Raw genomic sequence first — 13,334 nt, 5'->3', positions numbered from 1 at the left:
ATTGTTAGGTTCTAGAAGTTTGACTTGGTGTTTGTTTTTGCATCTTCAGTGTCTCTACTTAACTTTTTGAAGATATGATTATATAATAATTATTTTAATGTCCTTCTCTGCTAATTCTAACATCCAAGTCAGTTTTGGGGCAGTTTTCTCTTCACTGTGGCTTGAAAAGTGTATTTGGGAGTTGAGTAAATAGAAGTAAGAGATCAAGGCAGATAAAATTTGATAAGGTAGAGTACCAAGGAGGGGAGAGCTACCCAGAGGAAGAAGCTTAGAGCTTCCCTTTTGAGTATTCAGCAGCATACTTATCAATGACTGTATGTGAGAAAACTACCCATGTGGAGAAAGTGCCCAGCACTCACACAGCCAGGAACAGCTGTTAGACTGCAGAAACTTATAATTCACAGGGCATTTGGTAGAGTGCTCAGTAATGGGGTATAATATATTGCCCTAGACTGAACACTGCTCCAGACCCAACTAACAACTCATCAAAGCAGGATCCAAAAGGATTAAACTATTTCCAAGTAACTTTACTGTATTCCAAAACAAAGCTCAAGAAGATTTATAGAAATTATCAGCTTGCAACAAGGTAAAATTCACAGTTTCTGTCATCTAATCGAAGATTACAAGAGTAAGCATACCTTATGCCCAGATCGTGGTTTCTAATGTCATTCCCTACTAAAGAACAAAGGCTCACTGGAGAAATGGCTGATTCCCGGGCTTACACAGGGAAAATGCAAGATAAATCTGGAATATCTTCTTTTGACAGGAAGAAAAGATCTTTTATTTAAAAAAAAAGTCATAATAATATGAGCCAGGTTGAAGGAGCTCCCACTGGCCAAATTAGGGAGAATTTAACCATCAAAATCATTAAGTGTAGTAATAAATTATAAATCATTTAAAAAATAGGAATCTATAGGCCCATACTAATAATAAATAGATATATAAATACATGGGGGGGGGATGGGTTTTCATTATGGTAAACTGCCAGTGCTGACTGGTAAATGTAGGAGTGGATGGGGAAGTTCATCATTTTACAGCCATCATAAAACAATCATAAATGTTAGATCAGACAAGGATCATCAAGAGGTGCTAAATATATGAGAAAATTTTGATGAACAGGATATTTACATGGTCTTAGTTTCTCTCTATAGATGGCCTATTAGTTGCAGGAAAAAAATACTGCATACCTGAGAAATTAGAAAATGCCTTGACTCGATGATTAAAATTAACATCACTAATGAGGGGTAGAGGAACATGTGATTCCCTAAGATATGATCCTATAAGAAGGATACATCACTCTGTAGAATTCATTTAAGTCTGAATCATAAGGAAACATCAGACAAACCACAAATTAGGAGCATTCTATTCAAATAGAGTATGTAGTAGGCAGGGGGGAATGATTATGTGTAGGAGGTCATTGGAAAAGTTGGATTATAGAGAGTAAATTAAAGTATTATTTTTAAATTTACTGAAGTTGATTGCTTTAGTAGTGTGAAGTTATGTAAGAGAATATCCCTATTCTTAAGTACACAGTGGGGACTTTCCTGGTTGTCCAGTGGTTAAGACTCTGCACTCCCAATGCAGGGGGCCCGGGTTCAATCCTAGTCAGGGAACTAGATCCCGCATGCCACAACTAAAGATCCCGCGTGCCTCCACTAAAAGATCCCGCACACTGCAACAAAGATCCCACACGCAGCAACAAAGATCCCAAGTGCCGCAACTAAGACCCGGCGCAGCCAAATAAATAAATATTTTTTAAAAATTAAAAAAATAAAAGAAGAAGAAGAAATACACAGTGATTATTCAGTTGTAAAGAGCTATGATTATATGCAACTTATTCTCAAATGGTACAGGATTGATTAAATATATATATTTAAAAAGAGAGAAAGTGAACACTAAATAATAAAGCACATGAGGAAAAAGGTTAGTAATGGATGAATCTGGGTAAAGGGTATAGCAGTGTTCTTTGTATTATTCTTATTCTAACAACTTTCTGTAAGTTTGAAATTATTTCCAAACAAAGTTTTTTTTAAGGTTTTGTGTTGGCTGTATACTTGCTGTAACCCATTAGCTGTTGCCTGTACCTTGATTCTCCTTAATAAAATGGTAATGAAAATTTTAAAAACCTAAACTGACTTTGTAAGAAGTCTAAATTCACACTTGGTAGAATTTACCATAAATTGACATTTGTTTAGAGATATGTTGTTGTTTTATGTATTCTCCAGTGCCTGTATCCACAATTACTACTAACTTATGATTTACTGAATCAATTTAGCTTTAGATTTTCATATGGCATATTGTAATTAGTATTTCAATTTTGTCTCAAGAGTTTTCTTCATTAAAGCCTATAATCAGAATTACTCTGCTTTAAGAATGTGTTGGATAATTAGCTTGAATGTTTACATTTGGTTTGAGATATTATGCACATAATATGTTCATGATTAGTAGAAAGAATTGAACTTTGAAGAATGTGACCTCCCTACTAACTGATAGCTCAGTCCCATTATGTTTGCTTATAAACCTCAAGTTCTAGACTTAAAATACCATAAGCATATTGATGCGTTACAGGCTACCTGGACAAAGAATACAGTAGTATCATGACAGTTTTCTTTTTCCAGAAAACTCTCACTAGAGTTACCGATGAGTTAATTATGGATCAGAATGAAATGGAGTTGACTTGCATTTCAACATTCCGTGCAGTTTGGAACTGACTACAAGTAACCTGAGTTTTCAGTTAACAAGCCTCCTTTTTTTGTATTTCTTTTAGTCTCCCAGAGTGAAAGACTCATTAACAAATTCTGAGGTAAGTGGTTGTGATTATTGAATCATTACAGTATATGTGCTTTTGCTTTGGTTTGGTTGTAATGTTAAGCACCCTTTTTGGTATGTGCCTAAATGGGAATGGGAACTTATACCAGTCGAATCTTATTAGCGCTGTCGATTCTAAGTTTGAATGGATCTTTGCAGTAAGTGGTGCCATTGCACTCATTTTAAAAGTGGGCCTAAGAACCCAGAATGTTCTTTTTTGCTTGCTTGACTTTATGAACTGCTTTTTAAATCTTGGGCTGCTTAAAGTGGAAATTAGCCTTTTTGCATTAGGCTATCCAGGAATTTGTCATATGCTGCCTTTGCTTTTTGGACTTTTTTCCTCAGCCTCTTGTCAAATAGATTCTGATGTCTATAGTTACTGCCTCCGTGTGATAGGGAATCCTACCAAACAGACTCCTGTTAGGCTGGCCTGCCTTATGCTCCTTACCTAAAGAAAATAATCATCTCATGAGTATTCAGTATTTGGTTTAATGGCACACATGTCTTGCTTTTAATCCAATTTGTTCTTGCCACATGCTTAAAAGTAACTATTTTTTTCCACTTCATTTGTATATATAGTAATACAATTATGTACAGGATTATGTTTAAGACTGAAAATACTGTACCTCAGCTTATTACAGGCTAGTATCTGACAACTTGAATTAGAACTGCTATTCACTAAGATTTCTGGCTCTTCTTGGTATGCGGTACAATTGCATTTTTCTGCCCCTTGAAGTTACTCATGGCCGTGGCAATTACTTTGGCCAATAAAATGTGAGCAGAAGGAAGAGCCACATTGTGATTCCCTGGGTTCCCTTGCCCCTGCCATCATGACCTGCATCCCTGCTGCAAATTTAGGTACCAAATTTAGCCTCTGCTGGCCACAGATGGACTTGAAGTGTGTGCAAGAAATAACTTTATCACCTCACACCTGTCAGAATGGCTATTATCAAAAAGACAACAAGTGTTGGTGAGGATATAGAGAAGAGAGAAGCCTCGTGCACTGTTGGTGGGAAGGTAAATTGGTGCAGCCACTATGGAAAACAGTTTCTCAAAAAATTAAAAATACAATTATATATCCCACAATTCGACTTCTGGGTATTTTCCCAAAAACACTAATTCAGAAAGATGTATGCACCCCATGCTCATTGTGGCATTATTTACAGTAGCTAAGATATGGAAGCAACCTAAGTATCCATCAGTAGATGAATGGATAAAGAAGATATGATATATATGTATATATACACAGTGAAATATTACTCAGTCAGGGACTTCCCTGATGGTCCAGTGGCTGGGTCTCTGCACTCCCAATGCAGGGGGCCCAGGTTCGATCCCTGGTCGGGGAACTAAGATCCCACATACCGCAACCAAGAGTTCACATGCCACAACTGAGGATCACACATGCCACAACTAAGACCCAGGGCAGCCAAATAAATAAATAAATATTTTTTTTAAAAAGAAAGAAATATTAGTCAAAGAAGGAATGAAATCTTGCCATTTGCAACAACATGGATGGACCTTGAGGGTATTATGCCAAGTGAAATAAGTCAGAGAAAGACAAATACCATATGATGTAACTTATATGTGGAATCTGAAAAACAACAAATGAACAAACATAAAACAGAAACAGTCTCATAGATACAGAGAACAAACTGGTGGTTGCCAAAGGGGAGGGGCGTGAGGGGAATTGTGAAATATGTGGGGGAGATTAAGAGGTACAAACTTCCAGTTATAAAATAAATAAGTCATGGGGATGTAATGTACAGCATAGGGAATACAGTCAATAATATTGTAATAACTTTGTAGGTGACAGATGGTAACTAGATTTATTGTAGTGATCATTTTTTAATATATAAAAATACCAATCGCTATGTTGTACACCTGAAGCTAATATAATATTGTAAGTCAATGAATTATACTTCAGTTTTTTAAAAAAGGAAAAAAATTCTAAAACAAGCAAAATTTTTTCAAAAAAGTAATAACTTTTGTTCTTGTAGTTTACTGAGAATTTAAGATTATTTGTTACGCTCTAACTTAACCTATCTTGACTGATTCCTAGTTTCTCAAAAATTGAATGGAAGGGTATTTTACATATTACCCAGAGTTATTCTTTTCAGTCTCCTCCTTGTTCCTTTGCCTAAATAGCCTCTCCACGTGAACTTGTTCATGCTCATAGTCATAGTCTCATGCTCATAACTTTGTTGTTGTTTTTTAAATTATGATAAAATACACATGACATAAAATTAACCATCTTAACCATTTTTAGTGTGCAGTTCACTGACATTAAGTACATTCACACTGTTGTGCAACCATCCCCACCATCCATCTCCAGAGTTCTTTTCATCTTGCAAAACCAGCTCTGTACCCATTAAACAATAACTCCCTGTTCTCTCCTCCCCACAGCTCCTAGCAACGTCCATTCTATTTTCTGTCTCTGAATTTGACTACTCTAGGTACCTCAGAAAAGTGGAATCATACAATATTTGTCCTTTTCTGACTTGTGTACTTTACTTACATAATGCCCTCAAGGTTCATCTATGTAACATGTATCAGAATTTCCTCTTTCCTTCCCTTTTAAGGCTGAATAATATTCCATATTTGTGTGTGTGTGTGAAACACATTTGTTTAACCATTTATCTGTCAATGGACATTTGGGTTTCTTCTACTTTTTGGCTATTGTGAATAATGCTGCTATGAACATGGCCACATAAATATCTGTTTGAGTCCCTGCTTTCAATTCTTTTGGGTCTATACCCAGAAGGGAATTGTTGGATTGTGTAGTAATTCTATTTTTAATTTTTTGAGGAACTATCACACTGTTTTCCGTAACAGCTGTGCTATTTTACATTCCCACCTGCAATGCACAAGGTTCCAATCTCTTCACATCCTCTCATTACTTTGTTTTGTATAACCTTTCTGTCTTGATTATAGGTATACATATATGTGCATGCAATTTGGAAGCTATCTTTGAAATAGTGCTAATAGTTTTAAGCATTTTCAAAACTAATCTTAAAGTTCTGTTTTTCTATCAAAAACTGGAACCAATGACTAACTTCTGGTTTCCTTTATGTGAAGCTAAGTAAACACAAAATTTTACTTCCTTGTCTCCTTGTTTTGCTTATATAACAGCTATTAGACCTCTCATTGCCCTTCTAATTTTTTTCCTCTTTTAACTCTAAATTTTGGCCATTACACTGATATCATCTTCCCCATTACCTTATAATTTTGAGTATGTTTAACTTGATTTTGTACTCAGCATCAGTCTTTTTTCCCCATTACATAACTAAAGTTTTCAAACAAACAAAATATTGTTTAATGTCTATGTTAGTTATAAAGCTTCACATCCATTTTGAAAAGCATTGCAGATATGTTAAGGAACCATTGGCTGATGTTCTTTTTTTATAAGTAATGGAAGGTCCCCAACATAGAAAAATGTCATTTCTATAATTTCATATGATATACTAAATCTGTATTTTGTAGGTGCTATTTTGCTGGGCAAAGGGGATAGAATAGATGTATTTAAAAATAAACAGGACAGGGCTTCCCTGGTGGCACAGTGATTGAGAGTCCGCCTGCCGATGCAGGGGACACGGGTTTGTGCCCCGGTCCGGGAAGATCCCACATGCCGCGGAGCGGCTGGGCCCGTGAGCCATGGCCGCTGGGCCTGCGCGTCCGGAGCCTGTGCTCTGCAATGGGAGAGGCCACAACAGTGAGAGGCCCACGTACTACAAAAAAATATTAATAATAATAAAGTAAACAGGACACAAAGAACTACTATTCTGAAGAAGGAAAAAAAAGTGGACTACTGATATTTGTTACAACATGACTGACTCAAAAACTAAGTTAAAGAAGCCAGACACAAAAAGAGTGCATATTGTAAAATTTGGTTTATATGAAATGTCCACAAAAGGCAAATTGATAGGGGCAGAAAGTAGATCAGTGGTTGCCTAGGGCTGGGTGGGGGAGCCGAAGTTAACTGTAAATGGGCACAGGAAGAGTTGATGGAAGTGTACTAAAACCAGATTGTAGGGATGTTTACAGAAGTAGAAATTCTCTAAAAATCACTTGAGTTGTTGGCCGCCGTCGCCCTCACCGCGGAGCCGTGCAGATACGAGCTCACGAGCTAACCTGAGCCAGCAGCCGAGCCAGCCGGCGGGCGTCCCAGAGGTGGCAGCGCAGGGAGGGCCCAACGCGCGCACTTGGCCCTGGCGGCCGCCATGGCTGACAGCGGCCCGCGGGGGGTGCGGCGTTGGCGGCTCTGGCCCCTGGACCGGGGAGTGGTGGCCCAGGGCCCCGTGTCTACTTTCAGAAGCCCCCTGGGGCTGGAGGCGAGGGCCCAGGCGGTGTGGACGACGAGGGCCCAGTGAGGCGCCAAGGGAAGGTCACGGTCAAGTAGGACTGCGAGGAGCTACGGAGGCGCCTCAACCTGGAGGAGTGGATGTTGGAGCAGCTCACTCACCTCTACGACTGCCAGGAAGAAGAGATCCTAGAACTGGAGATTGATGTGGATGAACTCCTGGACATGGAGAGCGATGATACCCGAGCTGCCAGGGTCACGGAGCTGCTGGTTGACTGTTACAAACCCACTGAGGCCTTCGTCTCTGGCCTGCTGGACAAGGTCCAAAGCACGCAGAAGCTGACCACAGCCTAAAAGAAGTAAGGGTCCTCGACCCAGGTGAACGGTGGTTCCCACAGGACAATCGCTGCCCCCCCACAAGCTGGTAACAACAGCAATACCAGTGAATATCATGGGACGTAAATTACACCTCAAAAAGTTCTTAAAAACAAAAAAGCAGAACTTTCCTGGTGGTGCAGTGGTTAAGAATCCGCCTGCCAACGCAGGGGACATGGGTTCGATCCCTGGTCCGGGAAGATGCCACGTGCCGCGGAGCAACTAATACCGTGCGCCACAGCTACTGAGCCTGCGCTCTAGAGCTGGCGAGCCACAACTACTGAGCCCACATGCTGCAACTACTGAAGCCCCCATGCCTAAAACCCTGTGCTCCGCAACAAGAGAAGCCACCACAATGAGAAGCCCGCGCACCGCAGTGAAGAGTAGCCCCCCGCTTACCGCAACCAGAGAAAGGCCGCACGCAGCAACGAAGACCCAAAGCAGCCAAAAATAAATAAATAGATTAATTAATTAATTAATTTAAAAAGCATAGAGATATTTGACTTCCATTTGAAATAGGTGTCTTGGGGATGTAGAGATGGGCTGGTTCACTACACAAGGACTACTTTAAAAAGTCTCTCTGCGGCACTGCTTGCCTGTCAGCAGGCCCGCCCCCCTTTCCTCTCAGCCTAAGCAGCACTGTGTGTGTGTTTTTGTTACAGCTGTTTTCAACAACTGATCCTGTGGGTACTTTACTCCAAGTTCCAGAACAGATTTCTGCTCATCTACCTCAGCCAGCTGGGCAGATGACTGCACAGCCAACTCAAGTCTCCCTGCCGCCCCCCGCGGAGCCTCAGGTACAGCAGGGATGTGCTTTCTTTGGTGGTCAGCCTTCCGGGTGGAGGAAGAGGGCGGAGGCTAATGTGGACCGCCGCCTGGTGCCACGAGGGTGGTGTCCTGGTAGATTTTGAAGCAAGTTAGAAATCTGTTTTCACGGTTTTAAATGTATGCAGATAAGAGAGTTTAACAGAGATCACACAGGTTTCATTAAGCAACAAAATAAGTTAATGATGGAAATATTTCAAACAGCAAAAGTTGGCGCGGGGGGCGGTAATTTCTTGTCAGCTTTTTTTTTCCTCACGCGAAGGCGAGGGGTTCTGCCCACTGAGGCGGCTCAGTGCCCCGGCGGCTCCTGCACTCAGGAGGGACAGCGCTGGGGGGTCTGGCGCCCCACGGCTCCCGCTCCCTCCCTCGCCCTCGCCCTCTCAGATCGCTGGGGAAGGCTGTCTCACCCAGGGTGCGTTGTCCCCCTCGCCCCGTCCCTGGGGCACTGTTTTCATCTGCATCCCAGTGATGCTCTGCCTTTGGAGGTCACTGCTCTGAGGTCTTCCAGTTAGTCACATTCTAACTTCATTTAACCTTTTCTTTGCCCAAGTTTTCCATTTCTGCGCATCATATGGGAAAAGATACAGTTGTCTTATGAAAACTGATGGAAAGATTGGATTTGTTTTATAAACGGCTTAAATAGAATGTATATCCTCTGTACAGCAAGGGACAGCTGTATGGTTTTCAGAGAGGATTAGTTTAGCCATTAGAAGATGTGGAGGGACTTCCCTGGTGGCACAGTGGTTAAGACCCCATGCTCCCAATGCAGGGGACCCAGGTTCAATCCCTGGTCAGGGAACTAGGTCCCACATGCATGCCGCAGCTAAGGAGCCGGCGCAACCAAATAAATAAAACAAAAAATTTTTTAAATAAAAATAAAAGATCTGGAACCTCCAGGGTGGGTGGTTTCGTGAGGGGTAGCCAGTTTAGACCTTACTGGCAGATGTGTTGCCACTGGCAGATTTTTTAAAGGGAAAAACCCAGCTTCATGTTCTTCACACTTATATAGAGGAAGAGAGGTCTGAAAAATACAAAATTAAATGTGGCTGTGTATGGAATTTCGTGTGGGTTTGAGAATTATCTTTCTCATTATGTTTGACATTCAGCTCTTGTTGCTGCCTTGTGGTACATGTCCTCCTCCCACAGCAGGGAGTGTCCTAGGGACTAGGATGGCCACACCTGGAGATGAAGAAAATTGATGCCAAGTGGACGATTCTTCTGCAGATGAGCATTAGTCACCTCCATGCTTAATAGTCCAGGCAATGACTTTATACCTTTCAATGCTTCTTTAGGCTCTGTCTTCAGGAGCAGGTTCACAAGAAACCAAGATCCCAATCAGTCTAGTACTAAGATTACGGTAAGTAGACATTTTGTTGTTGTTGTTTTCTGAATACTCTGAATATGCTGATTTCTATTTGAAAGTTACTCCCCCTTCTAGTAGGTCATGCCTGAGAGTGACTGGATAGGATTGTGTGTGTTTGCTTGTGGGTGTATTATTTCCCTCAGAAATAATAGCAGTAGTGTGAGGACCTGGATTACCACTGACTCATTCCTCCTTCCACTTGTGAATTCCTAGTCATCTTCTCAGTACGACCATAATTAGAGTAGAGGCAGCAAGGCTGGGGAATGTTTTGATTTTACCACTAAGAGTAATGAAATTATGCCATAAATGTGAAGAAAGCAGATCTGTTTACCTTTTCTTTATAGAAGCCTACTCTGTATATCTGAACTCAAATAGTTCTGAATTAATACAGTGTCTTGGTAATCTCATCCTATTTTAACTGTACACAACGAATATTATTTGTCTCTCTTCAAAATTTTGTTTTGAAAACTTACAGCAGTTAATAGAGAGTATAACAATTCTATATGACGTGTGCTTCAGGAGGGGAGAGGATACTTGTAAGTGATGTAGTTAGCTTTTTTTTTTTTTTTTAACATCTTTATTGGAGTGTAATTGCTTTACAATGGTATGTTAGTTTCTGCTTTATAGTTAGCTTTTTGAAGGGTGCTTTTTAGTGGACTGTGTTCCAGACTTGTTTATGGAAGAGGAGGCTAGATTCTTATTCTCACTTATGAGGACTTTGAAGTTAAATGACTAGGCAGTTCAGTTTAGCATATTGTTATCTTTGAAGGTGTTTGTGCTTGGCATGACAGTCACATCGCTAAAGTGATAATGAACACTTGACCTTAATTTTATTCAGCTTTCAGAAAGAATAGATGGAACAATTACATGTTAAGCAGACTAAGTACAGCACTATTAGCTATTGTGTTAAGATACTGAGAAAAAGAGAAAATGAAATGCAATAATCAAGTCTATGTTGGAAGTTGATTTGTATTGTGTACTTAGCATAGCTAAAAACAAGTGTCAGTAGTAGACATGCAGAAGCTGTGTAGACAAGTGCAGAGAGACAACGTGAGGGAGAAAATCACTGTGGGGCAGGATGTGTTGGATTTGAATAACTATATTTTAAGCACAATTTCAGTAACATCAAGTATGTGTCAGATAGACCTAAGCTCCCTGAACTGTTTAGATAAAATGGATTTGGGTCCTAAGTAATCACTCATGTCTGCCTTTAGACATAATATTCTAATTTCTCCATCTTTAACCAGAACCTCCAGGGAGCTTAGGTAATCTCAGTACTTGGTGTGGTGCGCAATCTCTGTAACTATCCTTCACCAGTCACATTTTAATCTCTGGAGCCTTATATTAACTCTGCTGCCAGTATGGGCCCCATTTCTTTCCCCATCTTCTCTGCCTGCCCAAATCCGTCCTATCCATTAAGTCCTATCTAAAATACTACTTCTAAAGTTTTTCCTCATTATCCCAATCTGTATATTCTTTATCCTTCTCCTCTGAACCCCTGTGGAATTTGGGGGAGCATCATGTGTTTCATTCTATGAGTCTAGTCAGACTGGTCACCAGTGGTGGGCAAGGTACTCTCCTAGGCATAGGGGTGTGGGGGGTAAGAGTGGGGTGGGGATAAGGAAGAAAAGGGCATCCTGTATCATGTTAATCACACCTCCCTGTGCTCATACAGATATTCCTCTTAGCCTAATATGATCATCTTAGTGGGAATAAGGATGGGCATGGGCATATATTGACCAGTGAAGGACATAAATTAAAAGGGTTGTAGAACAATTAGATGATCACTCTGAGTTGTTTGCTCTGAGCCCTCAGTGTGAGCTCATTAGGCCAAATCAAGCAGTCTATGGGACAGAAAGATCCTTCTCTTGGCATAGCTTTCCTGATACATGTAGGCGGACCCTGAATGCATAAATTCAGAAATTTATTTTATACATTTTGTTTTCTTTCCTAGGAATTCAAAAAAAGAACTAAATGATATTCGATTCGAATTTACTCCTGGAAGAGGTGAGGCATCAAAACATTGAAAACAAAATAACTGCTCGTTTGTCCTTTTAAGGGAATGTGTGTGAAGTTTCTGTCCTCTAGATATATTTTCCTCTTAAAGGGTGATAAAAATGTTCCTGGCCTAAAGGTTTTGGGGGCATATGAATAAAATTAAAATGCAGTTTATTTATTACTGCCTCATTTAGAAAACCTAGTATAATACAAAGAGCACTGAATATAGCTCTAATGTACTGCTTACTGTATGGCAGACATTGTGCTAATCAGTATCTCATTAAATTCTCAAAACTGCCCCCTAAGGAAAGATGATTGTCCCCACTGCATAGATGATGAAATCAAGGCTTAGAGAGAGTGAAGGTAACTGGTTGTGGTTCCCACAGCTGAGAAGAGGTGTAGCTGGAACTCAGACTCGGATCTGTCGGAGCGCAGAGTTCCTGCTCTTATCACTGACCGGGGTTGTCCTCCGTGACACTAAAGAAGCAGTAAGGCTTCCAGTCCCCTCCCTCCCAGCTAAAGCTGAGCCCTGTCATGCAGTTTCTGGCCGTGAACTTCTCCCAGGGACAAGGCTTCTTTTCCTTCTTGCCTTTGTTACTCAGGATTCGTGTTTCGGAAGTGGCCCCCAGCCAGCTGGTATCTGTCCTGTGTGCCACGCTTAGTCTTCTTGCTGTCTCAGTATCATGAGCAGTTCACTCAAATGCAGAGAACAAATGCACATGTACAGAGATGTATCTGTTTTCCTTTTGAAAGCCAGGCAGAGTCACATTTTAAGGTACTCATTCAAATCGCTGGTCTTTGGCAAATGTATGTGCACAGCCCCTCCCCAGAGGTCCTCCCGTTCCCTCTGAGGGGATCGGTGTTCAGGCCTCAGGAAGGAGTCAGTTGGAGATGAGGTTCACTGATGGTACTCTGTCCTCATCTTTTTAGTTTCTAGTTATATACCCATTGCTCAGACAGTACAGCCTATAATAATTAGATATGAAGGAAAACCCACCAGAATAAAAAAGAAAATTATTTTAGCAAAAAAAACAAAACCCCCAGAAAACTGGGAGTATGACCCCCAAAGAGAAGAGATTACAGTTTGTTTTCTTAAGATTTATGGGGGCGGGTTTCCCTGGTGGCGCAGTGGTTGAGAGTCCGCCTGCCGATGCAAGGGACACGGGTTCGTGTCCCGCTCTGGGAGGATCCCACATGCCGCGGAGCAGCTGGGCCCCTGAGCCATGGCCACTGAGCCTGCGCGTCCGGAGCCTGTGCTCCGCAACGGGAGAGGCCACAGCAGTGAGAGGCCCGCGTACCGCAAAAAAAAAAAAAAAAAGATTTATGGGGGCAATTCCCTGGCAATCCAGTGGTTAGGACTCCACGCTTTCACTGCCAGGGACACACGTTCAATCCCCAGCCGGGGAACTAAGATCCCACAATCCACACGGTATGGCCAAAAAAAAAAGAGAGAGAGATTTAATTGGGACTCAATTATTTTGCTTTATTAGCCCTGGAGATTTTATACACTCATCATCACGTCTCAGAGCTCATAGGGCTGGTGTCCAGGGTTGCCCTCAGACTAGTAGTTTCTTCTGCAGCATCACTATCAGGTGCTCTTCTGACAAAGGCAAGAACCCATCTAAAGTATGCCATCATTTAGAACGTTATCTTTACATTGAGCTGATA

The 13,334-nt window shown here is 41.2% G+C and overlaps 1 protein-coding gene and 1 pseudogene across 2 annotated transcripts in view; both read left to right on the top strand.

Moving 5' to 3' along the window:
* The window catches only part of OXSR1 (oxidative stress responsive kinase 1), a 110,504-nt gene that overhangs the window by 92,809 nt on the left and 4,361 nt on the right, over positions 1–13,334 (top strand). The window contains exons 12-15 of the mRNA XM_081245632.1: positions 2,768–2,803; positions 8,143–8,277; positions 9,598–9,662; positions 11,623–11,675. Of these exons, the coding sequence (XP_081101758.1) occupies positions 2,768–2,803; positions 8,143–8,277; positions 9,598–9,662; positions 11,623–11,675 (289 nt within the window). The remainder of the gene's footprint in view (positions 1–2,767; positions 2,804–8,142; positions 8,278–9,597; positions 9,663–11,622; positions 11,676–13,334) is intronic.
* Positions 7,026–7,600, top strand: LOC308623362 (protein phosphatase 1 regulatory subunit 14B-like; annotated as a pseudogene). Its single transcript has one exon. The product of its transcript is annotated as a protein phosphatase 1 regulatory subunit 14B-like (transcript).

The sequence above is a fragment of the Mesoplodon bidens genome, assembly GCF_964165515.1.
Source record: "Mesoplodon bidens genome assembly, chromosome: 10".
Taxonomy (NCBI): Eukaryota; Metazoa; Chordata; class Mammalia; order Artiodactyla; family Ziphiidae; genus Mesoplodon; species Mesoplodon bidens.
This window is presented reverse-complemented; position numbering and strand designations above follow the sequence as displayed.